The sequence below is a fragment of the Sprattus sprattus genome (assembly GCF_963457725.1).
Source record: "Sprattus sprattus genome assembly, chromosome: 10".
Lineage (NCBI taxonomy): Eukaryota > Metazoa > Chordata > Actinopteri > Clupeiformes > Clupeidae > Sprattus > Sprattus sprattus.
In genome coordinates, this window is record NC_137908.1 from 29,887,704 (window position 1) to 29,907,142 (window position 19,439).

At 43.9% G+C, this 19,439-nt stretch overlaps 1 protein-coding gene across 1 annotated transcript in view; it reads left to right on the forward strand.

Moving 5' to 3' along the window:
* fer1l4 (fer-1 like family member 4) overlaps positions 1-12,235 on the forward strand; it is a gene marked incomplete at both ends in the record, with an annotated part of 31,464 nt that extends 19,229 nt beyond the window's left edge. Inside the window, 19 exons of the mRNA XM_080845663.1 lie at positions 169-279; positions 1,261-1,422; positions 2,146-2,320; positions 2,839-2,951; positions 4,432-4,548; positions 4,711-4,753; positions 5,349-5,458; positions 5,562-5,696; positions 5,857-5,973; positions 6,348-6,475; positions 6,711-6,881; positions 7,270-7,424; positions 7,819-8,000; positions 8,562-8,647; positions 8,819-8,917; positions 9,511-9,752; positions 11,183-11,484; positions 11,602-11,702; positions 12,055-12,235. Coding sequence (XP_080701789.1) covers positions 169-279; positions 1,261-1,422; positions 2,146-2,320; positions 2,839-2,951; positions 4,432-4,548; positions 4,711-4,753; positions 5,349-5,458; positions 5,562-5,696; positions 5,857-5,973; positions 6,348-6,475; positions 6,711-6,881; positions 7,270-7,424; positions 7,819-8,000; positions 8,562-8,647; positions 8,819-8,917; positions 9,511-9,752; positions 11,183-11,484; positions 11,602-11,702; positions 12,055-12,235 — 2,730 coding nt within the window. The remainder of the gene's footprint in view (positions 1-168; positions 280-1,260; positions 1,423-2,145; positions 2,321-2,838; positions 2,952-4,431; positions 4,549-4,710; positions 4,754-5,348; positions 5,459-5,561; positions 5,697-5,856; positions 5,974-6,347; positions 6,476-6,710; positions 6,882-7,269; positions 7,425-7,818; positions 8,001-8,561; positions 8,648-8,818; positions 8,918-9,510; positions 9,753-11,182; positions 11,485-11,601; positions 11,703-12,054) is intronic.
* Positions 12,236-19,439: the final 7,204 nt, after the last annotated feature.

The window sequence follows — 19,439 nt, forward strand, 5'->3', positions numbered from 1 at the left end:
TGTGTGTGTGTGTGTGTGTGTGTGTGTGTGTGTGTGTGTGTGTGTGTGTGTGTGTGTGTGTGTGTGTGTGTGTGTGTGTGTGTGTGTGTGTGTGTGTGTGTGTGTGTGTGTGTGCGTGCGTGCGTGCGTGCGTGCGTGCGTGCGTGCGTGCGTGGATTATGCCTGCAGCCTTCCCTTCCCGCGGATGTGGCCCCCCGGGAGCCTGAGTTCCTGACAGAGGAGAGGTGTTACATCATCCCAGAGGGAGTCCGGCCCGTGCTGCGCAAATTCAGGATCGAGGTGAGAGAAACATCTGGAAATAAACAGTAATTAAACATCTGTGCTGAGTCAAAAGTGACTACAGGGTTTTGTCAAGCTGCAATTTACTTTATTAAAGAAATACTCTGCTCTATCAGTATTTATTTGGATTAAATGTCTATTCAGTAATGAGTTACATCGCTATTTCGCAAGAGAACTTTTTTGGAGAAGTATATCAGGTCAGAGTACAACGTTGCTTGGTGTTCCAGAGCACGATGCATCATTTAGGATTTATTTTAAGATACATGACTTATGTTGCTGTGAATGAAGTGTTCAAGTACATTTCCATGTATTCATTTAGCAGGTGCATTTATCCAAAGTGACTTACAGTGCAGATGTACATTTTCATCAATGTGTATTTACTTTGTATTGAGCTCATGACCTTGGTGTTATCAGCAGTTTGAGTTCATCACAAAGAAAGTGATTACATTTTTTTTTTATATTCAACATAAATCTAAAACCCTACATGGGTCTAGATTGGCGGAACTGATAAGTAATGCTCATGCTGTGAGCTTGATGTTCGTATCACATTCAATTACACTTTGGGATGAACATGTTTGCATGTATGCCTTGCCAGGTCGGCCTTGTTGTTTTGTTTGGGGTGTTTTTCTGATTAGTGTCTTTGTTTAGACCGCTGTGCATTACTAAAACCAGTAAAGATGCTTCAGCACTTAAAGTAATTAAGCATGTAAAGCCCTGTTTCAACAAGGTCACTCACACATGAAATAGTTTTAGCCACATCAGATATTACATTCTGTGCACTAAAAAGATTGAATGCAATAGTCATGCATGCATTGCTTTGCAGAGTATAGACCTTGTCTTGCACAATACTGTTTGTGGATTTATTGGTTTTGTGTCTTTGTCCATATGTAAGCGTGCGTGTGTGTTTGTGTATTTGTATTTTGGCATAATGGTTTTGTTTGTGTGTGTTCTTGTATTTTGGCATGCTGGTTTTGTGTGTAGGTGCTGTACTGGGGTCTAAGGGATCTGAGACGGGTGAATCTGTTTGAAGTGGAGAAGCCTCAGGTGCGGATTGAGTGTGCGGGCCAGATGATAGAGTCGGAGGAGATCGAGAGCTACAAACTGAATCCAAACTTCACTGAGATGGTCAAGCACTTTGATGTGGTAAGAGAGCCTGTTATTCTGGATTGGAATGGATCAATTCAACCAGTTTCTTTCCCCACCTCGATTTTGTATTTGTTTAAAATGTTTTTGCTTGTGGAAGATGGATCAATGTGATGCAGAAATTCCAACTATTAGAGCCAAGGGGAAAGATACTTATTAAATTACAGCCACTTGATGAAACCCATCAAAGGCTCTTTTAAATATTAATGTATGCTTAACAGATGAATACACTTTACTGTCTTGATTCAGGCCTTTAGTTTAATTGTGTCTTCACTTCAAGCAATCATGTATTCTCAGAACACTCTATCTATTGCATGCATTTTAATATTAATTTTCTGTTCGCTAGCACCGTTTCTAATTAGCTATCCCATCATTTATTAATGTTGGTAAGTCATTGCACTACACTACACTAGACACATTTCATCAATCAATCTTGTATCGTGTACAATATTTTTAGTTTTCCCACTCTCTACATGGTGCTTTAATTTTCCATCTCCCAGTTATCCCATAAGTCATCCCATTTGACTCATGATCATTTTTCTATTATTGTCCTCACACTACCGTAGCATCCTGTGTTGATTCTCGTTGTCCATACCTACTCCTACTGCATTTGGCCCAGTGATTTCGACGTCCTTGTATTTCTGTGTTCTGGCCCCATATGTTTCATGCCCCTATATTTCCCTGTATTGCCCTCATGTGTCCCCTGCTGTGTGTCGTCCCCAGGAGCTGCCAGAGCTGGTGTACCTACATCCTCCTCTGACCATCTTTGTGATGGAGCAGCGGGCGTTTGGACGGCTGGTGCTGGTGGGCTCCCACGTGGTGCAGAGCCTCATGCACTTTGCTCCCAGAGACCTGGACGAGTGGAGGGAGGAAGAGGAGGAGGAACCCGAGCCACCTGGTGAGGACGACCATGGCTGTGGCAGGCATTCAGCCCTCTCTTTTCTACCTGTTTGAAAACGCCATGTTTGACTTACAAGCAGAAGAGCGCTTTTGCTTTTATGTGTGTGGGAGATATGAGTTTGGGCACTATGAGTCCCTCAATGTGCAGAGCTGAGATAAACTGCTGTGGCTGTGTAAATTGCCCTGCTTTACTTTTTTTTTGGAGATGCAGTCAGCTATCCCGAACATGGTGTCTCCACTGAAATTAAGTCTGTCCTTACTCTGCTTAAAATAAGTGCTAATAGTGGTGCAACTAGAAACTAATACATTATATTTCTTAGGATTCAGTTATAAGAATGAGTGTGGGAAAATGCATGATTCAATTGTTCAATATTTGGAGATATTAAAAGTGACGGAGTGGGCAAACACAGTGAAATACAATGCACACACTACTGTCCTATGTATAGGTTTGGAATATGTGTTGTATGATTTTGAGAGTTGTTTGTTGATCTCTATGCTGTTGTTATTGGTGATTAGAGTGGAATCCTCCAAAGAAGGCCACACCTCTACACGCTGTGATAAACATGGGTCTGGGCGGACTTCCCCTGAAGGCCTCCAAAATTCCCGTCAACCCCATTAACCTGGTCACGGTGAGTTTTTCGGCCACAGCCCACAAGCGGCTAGCCCACCCTAGATTTGTTTTCAAACAATTGAGCGACAACACCTAAGTTGATCAACCTCAGCTCAGTACGTAGGAAGCAGTGTAGATGTTTAACAAACCACATGGCACACAGCTATAAGCATACAGCTATTCCTAAGCTCCATCCTAGAGTACAAATGGGTTTAATGGAGTTCTACTCTAAGCTTTTAGCCTTTTTCAATGCATATAACATTCTTGTCTTTGCTGTGGGTTTCTCACAGTTTATTTTTCATAGTTCTGACCTTATCTCAAACATACAAACTGTGACATTAACCACACTGACTGAATCAGATCCTTACTCACCTCAGTACTTAACACTCTGCACTTGTCTATTAGCCTGCTTCTCTTGCTCCCATTGGATCAGCATTATTATTAAACGGTGCAGGTCGTATGGATGTTCTGAACCGAGAGTATGAAGTTGGTTTCGTGGCAGTTGGCTCTCTCCACAGTGGCGCGTAATGAGAGGCTGTCATAAGCGCGCTCAGCGTCTGTCAGCTCTGTGCCATTTAGCACGTCTTGCTGCGCCTGCCTCCTTGGCTCTCTCTGTGGCCCCCTGCCCCCTTGCAGAGGAGAGAGAGTCACATCTTGGCCCTGTTGAGCCCACTGATTAGGATGTGTGGTGCACTCACACTTGATGGCTCACTCACACACACACACACACACACACACACAAACACACACAGGTTGAACGCTGCTCTGATGGTTTGTAGTGGTGGTGCTTGATGGCTCAATGGTGTAATTAAATGTTGGGCTCTCAGCAGGATCTCCTTCCGTCTGGATAATGGGAGCCCTTTGATCTGATGCACTCTCGCAGCCTCAACGCTTTTTCACGCGTAGTGTCCTTTTATGTTTCACAGTTTTTTCCATGGGGAATATTCTTTCTCACTATCTCTCCTTTTCCCTTCCTCTTAATGTCTTTTGATACTTTCTTGTCTTCTCTGTCACTGTTTTTCTCCTTTTCTGTTTTCTGTACACACCATTCTCTATGTTTCTCTGTCCATTCCTCCCATTTTGAATGCTACAGAATGTCCTACAACAATTCCAGAAAAACAATTTTTCTGACATCTGTTCTCATTGGTTGTAAGAACTTCATACTCCCTTACATGGTCAAATTGTATTTTTTTTTCTGTCAGTGTATTTTCTCTCCCATCTGTATTCACTTTACTGCAAATCAAACTAAACATATGCAAATCCACATTCATTACTATGATCCAGTGGACACATAATTTGGGGAAACATCCTGTGTGATAGTTTTGCCGAATGAACTGCAGTGATGTGAGCGTTCCCTCTAGTTCCGCCTATAATGGCTGCATATACCGGTATGACCCACCAGATGATGTATTGAATACCTTGAAGACATTACTCATAACCAGATGTAGCATCTTTTTCCCCGAGGTGGTAAAGCTCATGCATTTTACATGTTCCTCCAGGCTCCCTTTAAGAAGGGGAAAACCAAAGAGGAGGAACTTGAAGAGGAGACACCAGACAAGGAAGAGCTTGATTGGTGGTCCAAATACTATGCCTCAATGGCAGAGCTTGAGAAGCAGGTGAGACTGACTAATCAAATTACCTGATTTAATCTGCTTCAAATATGTGCAAACAACTCTGTAATGGAGAGCAAAAATAATCCACAAATAATCATTAAGATCAGAGAACCAATCAATAAATTCAGAGAAAGTACAGACAGTACAGACTCTCATCTGTTTTAGGAGGAAAAGGACATGGAGGACATGGAAGACCAACAAGAAGCAGGTACAGCACATACGTGAGTTCCCACAATCGTTGGGTACTCACGACTTTTAAAGGTGCCTCTAAAACAAGACCACCATTTCCCTGCCGCACAAAGACAATATCAGTGCCAGTGTACTCAATACAAGTGCTAAAACTCTGTATTTGACTTCTGGACAAAGCAATCTGTTTCATATTGTTGATCTAAATGTAATTATTGTGAACAAATAGTCATGAGCAGAAACAAAACACCGTGCCTGGTTTCTCTTAGTGTCCCTTGAGTCTGTCAAAACTAAAATAAATGTATGTCACTTTTGTTTCTGTTCTGTTGATAATTGCCTGCTGAGCAGATTGAGGGTTTCTTACATTCATGTTTTTTTGCTTCAATTCGAAACACCCCACTGATTTAATCTGTCCTAAAGTGCCATTATTTTTAACGTGATAGCCCTGTTAGCAGCTCAAGCGCTAAGTCTCTCTCAGTCACGATATGCTGTGAACGTCTCCCTGGTGCTCTTGGAGTGATTAGTCAGCCGTGCTGCAAGCTGTATGCTCTGGGCCTCTGGGCGTCAGGCTCTCACAATCACCCCCCTCCCCCCCCTCCATTTCATATTTCATTCAGCAGAGGGAGAGAACCTCAACATGTCTGCCCTGGATGCCGAGGACGATGACGCCATGGCGATTGAAATCGAGCCACCGAAACCCAAGCGAAAAATGATCGCCACCCTCCAGGTTTCTATTTATTTAGGCCATAATGACCTCTAACGCCGTCCCTGTGAGGGGGCATTATGCAGGGCCAGTATTTATGACTGCCGGCTCTCTTCTCACCCCACAGCTGTACAAGTCAGAGCTGGAAAATGAGTTCAGCCAGTTCATGGACTGGCTGCACATCTTCCCCATCTATAAGGGCAAGTCCAACTTCGAGGAGGAGGACGAGGACGAGTTTGAAAGGACCATGGGAAAGTATAAGGTGAACAATGACAAGAAATGCCATTTATTTCAAGGACGTCTCTGAATCACTTTTCAATTCCAAAAGAAAAGAACACCATTACACAACTGCAGTTGTAGTTATTGACCGCAAAATGTGTGCGTGCATGCGTGTGTGCGTGCGTGCGTGCGTTTGTGTGCAGGGCTCGTTCCTGATTTACCCCATTTCTAAGGAGGACGAGGATGCTGAAGGCCAGATCACCAGTGGTGTTCCCAAAAACACTCCCACGAAAGTCCTCGTGAGGATTTATGTGGTCAAGGTACACTAGCCTAACACTGAGTTCACTCCTCATCTCCTCAGGTCAATGTGCAGTGTCCTTCTGCCGCATCACTGTAGCCCTTCACTACGTGACACATGGGATTTCAAATAAACTCATTTGGCAGTTCACCAACTGATAATCAACAGACCATACATAGTAATAGGTGGTATAAAAACAGTTATGGATGTTGTTTTTTTATGTTTTATGGTGATAAATATGGGCTTATTTCTTCAGAATGTACAATGAATGCCTTCATGGGATTAAGAACTGTTGAACAAAATTGACACAGCACCTTTGACAGAGCTACAAAATGAGTTGTCATTTGATGTTGTACATGGTGCTTCTTTTATGCAACTCTCTCCTGGACCCCCAAGGCCACAAACCTGGCCCCCAGCGACCCCAATGGTAAGGCTGACCCCTATGTGGTGGTGAGGGTGGGACAACAGCAAATGGACTGCAAGGAGCGCTACATCCCCAAACAGCTCAACCCCGTGTTTGGAGAGTGAGTACGATTCTGAAAATCTAATATACAATGTAGAGTAATATAACATATACAATTTAATATTATAATAATACATTTCATGCTGTATTTTTAATGTTAAGGGAAGCATAGCATTATATTTAATAGTGCCATCTGTTGTCGGATGTACAAAATGTTCTGTCACATCACATATGGTCCTATCCCCCTGCGGTCCTGTGAGAGATGACTGTAATGTGTGTCTGTTTTGTTTTCGCAGAGTGTTTGAGCTGAACGTGTCCTTCCCTCTGGAGACAGAGGTCACTCTCCTGGTGTATGACCATGACCTGGTGGGCTCGGACGACCTGATTGGTGAAACACGCATCGATCTGGAGAACCGCTTCTACAGCCGACACCGAGCTGGCTGTGGTATTGCACTCTACTATGACAAGTGAGTGGCAACTGACCTTGACAAACCAATTGTGCACAGCTGTTTTTTAAACGTATTGACCATATGGCTCTCAATACCACTGGCTAGCTAGCCATAGGTCCATGGTTCTCAGCTAGCTGTGATTATTATCATGGAGTGGTCATTTAAAGAGTTTACACGTTGAGCAATTCAAAGATTTTACATCTTGTGTGTAGAGCATGGAATATGGTAAGTGACACATATTTACTACAATGCCAGTTTGAGCCATTTATGAACATCTGCAACAAAGCACACTTTTCTTACCTGTGTATTTGTATGCTTTAATGGAGCCTCCTACTATATGAGCCTTTGTTCTGGAAAGAGTCCGCACACACAGCCTCTGTGAACAGATGTGCTCTGCTGCCCACAGGGATGGCTATAATAAGTGGAGGGACGCCAAGAAACCATCGGCAGTCCTGGCTGAGCTGTGCCGCAAAAATGGGATCCCCTCTCCGGAATACCGGGATTCAGAAATCAAAGTGCTGAACAAGATATTCAAAGTTCCCCCAGAGGCTTTCCCCGAGGGTGTGTAGATCTCTCGCTCTCTCCCTCTCTCTCTCTCTCTCTCTCTCTCTCCCTCTCTTTCTCTTTCTCTCTCTCTCTGTCTCTCTTTCTTTCTTCTCTTAGAGCCCAAGCTCTTTGGTTGCACCTGTTATTCCCAACGCAGAACAACATAGATATGAGTGCTTCAAGGACACTCTATAGCCTGTAATGGATTCCGTCAAGCTGTTTAGCACCTAAACACCATATAAGATCCATGGTACTTACACATCTAATCGCCTGGAAGAGCCCCTCCATTGAAAAAGCATTACCCTCAGTGCAATGACAAAAGCTGCAGTGTGTAATTCTGAGACAGGGTTAGACCCAGATGAAGCAGCAGCCATCTCCCTATTGCCTCCCTCCCCCTCCCCCCCTGCAGAGCTGCTGAAGAAGAACAAGAAGACGGAGGAGGACATGACGGAGCTGGACGAGCACAAGGCCCTGAGCGTGCTGCACCGCTGGGGGGAGATGCGGGAGTTCTGCGTGACAGCGTGCCCCTTGGTGCCCGAGCACGTGGAGGTCCGCTCCCTCCTCCACCCCGACAAGCCCGGCCTGCCCCAGGTGATGCCCCCCACCCCTCAGCTCTTACCGCAACAGTCACAGTCACAAACCTGTGTTTTTGTTTTTACTAAATTTGTGGAATTTTTAATATACAGTATATATTAGGACAGGACAGCTGTATCAAACAGCTAAATCCCAGACTTCATTTGAGTAGAAAGATAATTACTTGGCACAGGCTAAAACCAGGCAATGAATACCTGCAAAGATTTCTGCCGTTATTTCTTTCAGTGTCATAGCAAAAATATATGTGATTTTAGGCCACTGTACAGTCATTGTAAGTACATTTTCTGAGGATGATAGACATGGATGAGGCTTCACCTACTAGCTATACCAGCAAAAGTAAATAGTTTTGGGCTGCATGACCGTGTGCCTACTTGACACTTGACATAATGAATAATACACACATTCACCGTCGGAATGCCACAACAAATGTGAATCAAATCCTCAAGACACTGCTTTGTCTGGGAAACATCCATATGAAAACAGACTAGAGGTCTAGACACTAGGCACCTCTTCTCTGTGTCGCTTACCTGCCTGACTCCATGGCTGTTTTTTTTGCAGGGTTATGTGCACATGTGGGTTGATATGTTCCCTGTGGATGTGCCTGCCCCTCCACCGGTCGACATCAAACCCAGACTCCCCATAAGGTAGTGCATTAGCTCCAAAAGCTTTTATCTGCTTCACGTGATTTAATTTTCGTGTCCAAACACTCCTGTATTGTCGGTGCCCCAGAGCAGAGTGACTGGATTGGATGTTGCTGAATGTTACAGCCCAGCAGATGCTCTGTGTTCAGTGTGTTTATCTGTGTTTCTCATCAGCTATGAGCTGAGGGTCATCATCTGGAACACGGATGATGTGGTGCTTGATGATGTGAACCCCTTCACAGGCGAGCCCTCCAGTGACATTTATGTCAAAGGGTAGGAGACCACTCAGAGGCATCTACTAGGCTGGTTACAACCAGAAATAAACCACACAAACACACACACACACACACACACACACACACACACACACACACACACACACACACACACACACACACACACACACACACACACACCACACACATACACACACCTACACAGACACACACGGACACACACACACACACACACACACACACACACACACATACACACAGACACACACACACACACACACACACACACAACACACACACACACACACACACACACACACACACACACACACACACACACACACACACACACACACACGCACACACACACAGATACCCAGTATAGTCATTGCGCTTATGTGTGTGTGTCTATACTGAATGTGCATCTGTGCTTGTGTTTCTGTGTAAGAGTGTGCTATTGTGAAAACACCAATGTGTTTCTTTGTTAGAGTGTGCTATTGTGCGTACCGCATTGTATTTCAGTGTAAAAGTGTGTTATTGTGTGTACCGCATTGTGTTTCAGTGTAAGAGTGTGCTATTGTGTGTACACCACTGTGTGTTTATGTATGTTCATGTGTGTGCTTCCTGTAGGTGGATTAAAGGGTTGGAGGGTGAGAAGCAGGAGACTGATGTGCATTTTAACTCCCTGACGGGTGAGGGGAATTTTAACTGGCGTTTCGTCTTCCACTTCGACTACCTGCCCACTGAGAAGGAGATCACCTACAAGAAGAAGGAGTCCTTTTTCTCCCTGGAGGAGTCGGAGTTCAGGCAGCCCCCTGTGCTGGTGCTGCAGGTGTGGGACTATGACCGCATCGCAGCCAACGACTTCTTAGGTGAAAACATACATAGAACATAAATTAAGTTAGGTTAAGTTCATCAAGTTACACAATTCTCTTAGTTGGACAACTTGAGAGCAAATGTTCTAATCTTTCTGTGATAAAACATGGTAGAGGTAGAGGTAGACAATGGGAGAACATGTAATGAATCACAATGGGTAACATATCAAGAAGCAATGGACACAATTCTAGTTTATCATGATCTGTTAACAGAAATAGTCCATTCAATTGAAAAAAAAATGCTATACTGTATGTGTTAGCCAAGTCTGCAGCGCTAGTTCAGAGCCAAGAAGAAACCCTTTAATGGAGCATGCATTTACCCTGATGCTTTCAAGCCATCAGAAGAGCTCACTCAATCCCCTTGACTTGGGAATTGGAGTGAGGGCATGCTTTTATCATGCGAGGCAGCTCAGAGCATGAACACTATAGCCATCACTGCCTGCTGTGCTCTGAGAGGATCTTGTCACATGCGCTGGTAGTCACCATTCTGGGCAGGTTTCACGAGTCCCAGATACACGATCCCCATCTCTGTCTGAATTCAGAAAGACATTTATTCACTGTCACTTCTTTAGGGTCTCCACCTCTGCCATTATTCTATTCCATTCAGATCTACATTTACTCATTTAGCAAACATTTGTATCTAAATGGACTTAAAGCACAGATACACATTTCCATTAGTATATTCCATTAGTGCCTTGCCACAGTCAGTGACAGGCTACAAATAAGTATCTCTTCATTTTAATGAAGCAAAACGAATTTCAAAAAAGCATATGCAGAGAAAGAAAATGAAGAAGAAAGGAGCAGGCAGCTAATCCAACATAAAAACAACATCCATTTATGCTTCAAAGGTTTGAGAGAGAAAAAATGCTCCTCTGTTGGATTACGGTTGGAAAAAATAAATGTCTCTAAGATAAGTTGCTTCTCTTAGTTGGACAACTTGAGAGCAAATGTTCTAATCTTTCTGTGATAAAACATGGTAGATAGGTGCTGCTTGAGTTCATTATTTGACACACCAATTGTCAATTGGTCTCTCTTCGTTCCTATTAACTCATCGCACAGAGGGGAAAAGCACCCATCAAATACTTAAATTGGAAATGGCAATACCCTCCTAAACACCTAAATGTGGGCAACTGGAATTGTAAAGACCATTGGGGAATGTTTAAACTTTGTAAAATGAGTTAGACAAATAAAGTTACATGCCATACTACTGCACACTACACTTAGTCATCTCTGCAGGCTTTACATTGATATATATACATATATATGCCTACCTAATAGTATTCCATTACAATGAATAATATGAACATGATTACAATGGCTTACTGACAGGTACAGATGCCCTTATCCTCAGTGCTGAGGATCACATGTCCCCAATCAACAGAAACACTGTTTCACATGCTGTCTTCCACCTGCTCTCTTTTCTCCAGGCTCCATCGAGCTGCGCCTCAACGACATGGTACGGGCTGCCAAGTCGTCCGAGCAGAGCAGCGTGAAGATGGCGAAGGACAAAGCAACGCCTCGCTTCTCCATCTTCAACAGCAAGAGGATGAAGGGCTGGTGGCCCTTCATTAAGCTTAAGAGCCAGGAGGACATCGAGAGGGAGGAGAGAGAGGCGGAGGAGGAGAAGAAGAACAAGAAGAAAAAGAAGAAGAAGGGGAGCAAACGCAGTAAGATGAAACCAGAGGATCTCCAATTTGTGGACAGCGGTGGAAATACTTTCCTGCTCATGGTAAATGTGGATATTCTGACACCTTTTTCAGGTTGCACAATTTACTCACATAAAGAATGCCATGTATCCTGGGAAATGTAGTCAATTGCAGAATTGTAGACAATTTGTTTTGTACAGGGGAAAGTGGAGGCAGAATTCCAGTTGGTTACCGTGGAGGACGCTGAGAAGAACCCTGTGGGCAAAGCTCGCAAGGAGCCAGAACCACTTGACAAGCCAAAGTAAGGCCCACACCCACAGGCAATCCCAGCGTCCCACCCAGACTGGCCTTTCAAGCTGTGCTCTGTCAGGAGACACATTTCTCACGCAGGAATACAGAGTGCAGCTGAACAGGTTTCCTAGTTTAGTTTATTAGAGTGGGGAAGAGGCATCTGATCGCAGAATTACTGCTGTGCAGACTGTGCAGTACTGTATTTGCAGAATTTAGCTCAACTTGTAGTGTTTAACTTGCAAACCTAATATGTCAATTGGTCATCAAACTGCACAGCTTCATACTGATACACTGACACAATATTCTGTCTGTAATTCTGAGTGGACTAATGCAGTATCTCTCTATATTCCTCTTGCTCTCAGCCGACCCAAAACATCCTTCAACTGGTTTGTGAACCCCTTGAAGACCTTTGTCTATTTCATCTGGAAGAAGTACAAGAAGTACATCATCGCTCTAGTCATCCTGGCCATTCTTGCCCTCTTCCTCTGCCTCATCCTCTACACCCTCCCCACACACATCAGCCAGCTCATAGTTAATGGTTGACAGCCAGAATCTGTCCATGCTTTTGGGTCTGGCTATTCTCTCCTCAGACAGATGGACGGACGGACGGACGGACGGACGGAAGATGTTTTGAGTGACGGGTATGGACAAACAGCTGAGAAAACCATCAGCACTGTAGTTTCAAATTCTACTCCTGATAGCCAGACTGAAATATATTACAATCAGATGTTTTTTTTAGAATGATAATCCTTTGCACTGTTCACCTTAACTGATGTCATATACACTATGTGCTTTTTACAGTTTGATTAAATTATCTTACCATAAAATATGCTTCTGGCACAATATCATTGTTGTAGTAATTTAATACAAAGTATTTCTATGGAAAACATTTGCTTGTTATACTCAATTAGGGGGTCCGTAATGGCCTTCACACAGTGATAGTGACATCCAAAATATGATATGGTCATTTGATGAAGTAATTGCTATCATTTATGCATTATTTGTGTACTGCACAGAACGCAGTGCCTCTTTCTCTTTCTCTGCTGTAATATGGACTATATGTAATGGTATATTTAATTAATTGGCAGGTATAGCCTCTGGAAAGCCCCCTCTTATGGAACGTTTCCAACAATTACGCTGTTTCCCAACTGTGGTTTATTAGCTGAGGGGAAAACTGAACAGAACAGAACTGTTTCATACTAATGAAATGGAATGGCAAAATTCTCTGTGATTGTGTGTGTTTACTGAGGTCTTTTGTAGTGATTTGTTGAAATTACCAGACGATCTCCAATCCAGCAGTTTATATCATAAATTCTTCTTTCCATTTCCAAATAAACCAATCAACCAATTACATATATATATATACAGTACTGTGCAAAAGTTTTAGGCAGGTGTGAAAAAATGCTGTAAACTAAGAATTCTTTCAAAAATGGAAGTGTTAACAGTTTATTTTCATCAATTCTTCATAAATTAACAAAATGCAGTGAAGTAACAGAAGAAAATTCTAAATTAAATCAATATTTGGTGTGACCACCCTTAGCCTTCAAAATAGCATAAATTCTTCCAGATACACTTGCGCACAGTTTTTGAAGGAACTTGTCTGGTAAATTGTTCCAAACATCTTGGAGAACTAACCACAGATCTTCTGTGGATGTAGGCTTCCTAAAATTCTTCTGTCTCTTCATGTAAACCCAGACAGACTCGATGATGTAGAGATCAGGGCTCTGTGGGGGTCATACCATCACTTGCAGGACTTTCTGTTCTTCTTTAAGCTGAAGATAGTTGTTAATGACATTGGCTGTATGTTTGGGGTTATGTTCCTGCTGCAGAATACATTTGGTGCCAATCATACGCCTCCCTGATGGTATTGCATGATGGATTAGTATCTGCCTGTATTTCTCAGCATTGAGGACACTGTAAGGCATTTGGGGTGGATCCGGAGAGTCTGATGAGAAAGTTGTGACCAGGAAGGAACCCATTGTTCTCAAGGATGCTTTGAACTCTATCTGTGTTAGGATAATGAACTCAGTGCTGGGGGGCAAGGATCGGTTTATGGGGCCACTCACAAAAGGTTGAGCATATGGTTTGCATAATAATCGACACCTCTCCCTGGCAAGGAGCCTTATCTCACACACCCTGTGGATTCAACTGTTCTCTGGGAGTTTTCACATACCCAGATCACAGCTTGAGACAAGGGGCTGAAGAGGAGAAGGGTTAAAATAGAATGGAAGAGTGCAAAGTAATTTTGGTATGATGTTTGGACTTATTTTAATGGTATCAGTCTGAGTGGAAACATGGTCTCAATCCTAGAAGTGTACATATTAGTTAGAAGATAGATCACAAAGATCTGATCCAGGTGGGATCTGTGAAAAGTCAGAAAGGCTTTGAGCCAAGGAGGTTACACCCCTTCCTGGCTGAGGGGGTCCTTCTCCCCCTCTTGGTTTCGGGCAGTAAAGGGGGGTAAATATCATGAATAACCAGTTGTCTTAAGTTTAATTATTAAGCAATAGAATGGGTATTTAAAGGGAGGGTAGGGATGAGTCAAAGGTCATCTGCAGCAGAGACCCGCACGTTTTCGTGTGTAGACGCCGTCAAGCAGCCTGGTATGTTCGTGTCCTCTTACTTGTTATTGGGTCTTGTAAGATTTTATACTTAGTTTTCTGGTAGACTTAGAATCTTTTAGGTTAGCTTTATTTGTTCATTTTAGGATTGTTTTATAACTATTAATGGTAACTTGTTTCTTGTTAAAATAAACTTGGTAAATTCTGACCTACGCTGTCTTCTTCTGAAATCATTAACTGATGTTATGATATAGTGTCCCGCTAATACTAACTAGGGTTAAGTTGCAGACACCAGCATCAAGCTGGGTGTTCCTGGCTATAATCACCTGAGCTAAGACATGCCATAGTGAACTGTTAATGTATAATATAGAGATAGGTAGGTGATCAGCCTCTGTACTGCGTGTGCGTGTTTTAAACTAGGAACGGGCAGCAGTCTGGCGTTCTGTCCCTGAATCACGTGACGCCATCAAGCTGAAAATATACCTTTAGCAGCATTATGAGACCTCTGTGGTTAGCTCAGACTAGATGCATATTATGACGGTGGAATTGTCCAAAAAGGGAATCGGCCGGCCGAGGCAAGTCCTTAAATGACGCTATTACTGTGTGGAACACGGTTATTAGAAAGTAAGAGAAGGAATTCAAATACAGATGATGAGTGCATAGGGTTGGAGACCAGCTCACGATTTAATATAACTATATACAGTTTAAGAGAGGAACTTAGACTGGGTTCCCAAAAAAGTAGAGTCAGATCTCAGAGATAATGGAGTCAGATTAAATACGAGCGTTAAATGTGAGGTTTTAATGAACATTACTTTTTCAGAGAAACACAGAAAGCATCGTCCACTCAAAGCCTTCCAGACGGCCCGATCCCTTTTTTGGTTCGGGAAACTTCCGTTTTACAGTGGTGACCTGGCGACACGTGATCGACGGGCTATACGTCCAATCCCATCTGAGTGACGTTTTCTCCGCGCAGTTCGAAATCCCGTGTGACATGAGTATTTTAATTCTTGTCCTTGGCCTACAGCTGTTGTGGTGAGTATAATTTTGTTCTTTATTGTATGAAATTGAGGGCAAGTTACTACACTCATACATATATACACATAAGTAGAACGGGTCGACATACCCACGGTAGACCGGAGACGTATAAATCCGGTGGGAAGAGACTAAGGGGAAACAATGGCTTTTGAGGGACAGGAACATACCAGTGAACAGCTCATGAAATTAACATCAGAAAAATACAAAGACACACTTCGTGTTTTGTGCGAGGAAGGTATCACTCCAGCATCGGATAATGACCAGATATTCAGCTGGTTCGCTGACAAAGGTCATAAACTATTAGGGAAAAAGAAATTCAAACATCTGTTGGCGACATTAATGTATCTACTCCGTCGAAATGATCTAGCAACAGTAGCAGCGTATGAAAATGAATTGGCCAGTGTCCGTAGTTTAGAGAAGTTTCGATCAGACGAAATGAAAACTCTACGGGCACAAATCGAGGGCTTTGCGTATGATAAGAATGGATGGGCAAGTCAGGGACAAGCATTGGAAGCGAAAAATAGAAGCCTGAATAACGAGCTGCGTCGTGGTAAAAAGTACGCCTCCACTCTCGAGAATTGTTGTGTTGATGCAGGGTTTCCCATCTCTGCTATCAAACAAGCAGCTATTTACTCGATTACTGGCGAGGGGGGTGAAGACGATAGCGATGAAGATGATGCGGCGTTAATGTCAGGGATCTTAACTAGCGCCTCAGAGGATGAAGAGGAAGACGACACACAGTCTCCTCCGGTAAAAGCGGCCTCAGGTGGCGCTTCCTTAACAGCGGCTAGGGAGAAGGATAAGAGAAAAGAAAAAGCAAGTAGTCCAGATAGGATGAGGACAAGGTCAGGTAGGGTTATAAGGAAAAAGAAGATGGCGGTAATAAAAACGATGACTGATGGGACTGGAGATGTGACTACGATCAGCCGTCCGCTTACATGCGACGAATGCACTAGGCACAAATCGGTAGTGGGCATGTTGCCCAGAAAGGGTCCGTTTTTGCCGTACTGGGAAAAGTTAATGATGCAAACGGTAGTGTACAATTTGGAACCAAGGGATGTGTGGCAAATCACCCTCCTTACAATCCCAGATGAGCTGCGGTACAAATTAACACCGGAACTAAAAACAGGGCAGATTATGGAAAAGGCTGTGAATGAAACGCAGGAACAAATGTATGAGAGACTTAAAACTGCTCTGTTACTAGTGAGAGGGCCTTCGCATTCCGGGTGGCATAAGTTATTCCAACTAGATCAGGGAAAGAAAGAGAACTTCGAGGAGTATGCAGAACGTTTGTGGGTAGCGTTTAGGGAACATTCTGGCATAGACAATTGCGACCGCGATAATGACGTACTTTTACAGCTGATCCAAAATAATGCCGGTCCCAACATACAGCAAGCGTTAGCTCTCGGATCGGACCCACCGGAGAAAACATTCCAGGCATTAGTGGAATGGGGGTCTAAAATAGAACACCGGAGCCAGAACAATAAAGTTAAGCAGGTAGCGACAACCAACTGGTTAGCTGAAGGGAAAGGGGGCGAGTTGCCTAACAAAACGCCAAGAGTCTGTTACATTTGCGGTAAACCCGGACATTACGCAGACAGATGCCGTGAGACAGGGCAACCTAATAACGGATATGCGCAGCAGCGCCCGAATGAATTCGCTAGAAAGAACGGGCGTCCTGCAGCCAAACAGACTGAACAAGCAAAACCGGAAAAAACTATCGCTACTGCGCCGTCGGTCTATGAGGACATATGTCGCGAGGTCATGGCTAGATTGAAAGCGCAAATGGGTAACTCTGCATGAGGGTGCGTGGCCTCCGCTGACGTCGGTAATATAATAACCAGTGGGAACCGTATTAAAATAAGAGCTAATCTGGGAGGCCGGTTAACAAATCTCTTAATTGATACTGGAGCTGCGTGCTCCTGCACGGACATACCGCTACCACTTGCGACGCGCACGATTCAAATCATTGGAATTGGGGATGGCACAATGACCGCAACGCAAACAAAACCAGTCAGAGTAGACCTAGGGGTGGCGGTGTTAACAGAACCGTTTTGGTATTTACCTGAGAACACTGAGGGTACTGTGTTGGGGATGGACATTATGAAAAAACATGGATTTGTTATTCACTGTTTTGAGAAGCAGATTGAGCTAAGGACCAATAAGGCAGCTAAACGAGTTTCGTTACCAGACCATGCGCGATTAATGTCCGTAGCCATCGCAGACCCTACACAGCAACTCATTGATAAACACAAGTCTCTTTGGGCGACGCACGAGAATGAATGTGGACTCATTGACTTCGAACTCAGCATTGAGGGAGAGCCTCCTCCGCCACAAAAACAGTATCGCATTAAACCAGAAGCGGAGAGCGCGGTACATGAGATTGTGAAACAACTTGAAACCAGAGACATAGTGAGACGTTGTAGTTCCACCACTAATTCCCCATGTTTACCGGTTCCAAAACCAAATGGCAAATGGCGTTTATGCATTGATTACCAGCGTCTAAATAAGGTTCTGCCAAAAGCCACAGCAATAGTTGCTAATCCGTCTACCATCCTAACAAGCATTTCTACCGAGGCAAAATGGTTCACAGTGTTAGACATTAAGAACGGGTTTTGGTCAATCAAGGTTAAACATGAGGACCAATGGAAATTGGCCTTCACCATTAATCAAATTCAGTATACTTGGAAACGCATGCCACAAGGCTTACACAACAGCCCAGCCATTTTTCACAGAGCGGTGGCAGATATTTTAGGGCCATTGATCGACACGGGGGAGGTCACTCATTATGTAGATGACATCCTTGTGTCGACGGGGGGTGACCTCAAGGACCACCTACTGGTTGTGGACAACGTCCTGACAACTTTAGCAGAGGCGGGGTTTAAATTGAACTTAGCCAAGGCACAAATCGCTAAGCCTGAGGTCCAATATCTGGGACACACGTTGACTCAAAACAGTCGTTCTCTGACCGAAAATAGGCGGAAGTGTATTTCTGAGTTACCACGACCCCACACACTGAACGCTTTGCAAAAAGTTTTAGGAACAGCGAACTATTTGCGTGACTTTCTGCCCGATTTTGCAAACATTGTAACACCGTTATATGAACTGTTAAAGGGAAAGTCGAAACCACACGATGTACTCGAATGGAATGAAAACCACGAACAGGCGTTCACGGCGTTAAAACAAAAGTTATGCTCCGCTCCTGCCCTGGGTTTGCCCAATCCATCAAAGCCTTTTCACATTCAGGTAGATGCGCATAACAAAACGCTTAGCGGCGTTATGGCACAGAAGCATGGGGGGAAACTGCGTCCTGTTGCGTATTATAGCCGGAAAAAATCACCAGTGGAGTTAGGATTCGACCCATGCAGTCAGCAGGTTCTCGCGGTGCATTGGATGATAACGATCACAGAACCCATTGTTGGCTTTCAGCCTATTGTGATACATACTATGCATACGCCTGTGGAAATGCTGTTGCAGGGCCGGATTAAGGGTGTATCTTCGCAAAGATTAGCTAGATGGTTAGCTGACTTGCAAGCGCGAGATCTAACGGTAGAGCACACACGCATTTTGCCGCATCTGCTTGGGGAGGTGGAAGGAGTCACACACACTTGTGAACTTGCACTCGAGGCTCCGAGCCCGGTGTTAGATATGGAAATCCCTGGTCAAGTCCGAGCGTATATTGATGGGTCCCGATTTTATGATAAAGGCCAGTACTACACTGGATGTGCGGTGTGGATCCCTCCAACTTCCGATGCAGATGCGGGCCAAACTATGTTGTTTAAATTGCCACCGGAGATGTCAGCACAAAGGGCTGAACTTGTAGCATTGCTTGAGGCTATTAAAGCACACCCCGAACCTCTGTGTGTGTATACGGATAGCCGCTATGCTTTTGGTGTGGTACATGATTTTATGACACAGTGGCAATTACGACAGTTTCTCACTGCGGCGGGCACGCCAATTAAACATTTTGACACAGTGACGGCTATATGGAATGCAATACAGGCGCACAAATCTCCCATATCTGTGGTTAAAGTGCGAGCGCACATAATGAAAGATCCTGATGTGCATGAGCAGCAAAACAATGCCGTAGATACTTTAGCGAAATTGGCAGCTACTCGAGGAGAGGATTGGGAACCTCACGAATCATTGTC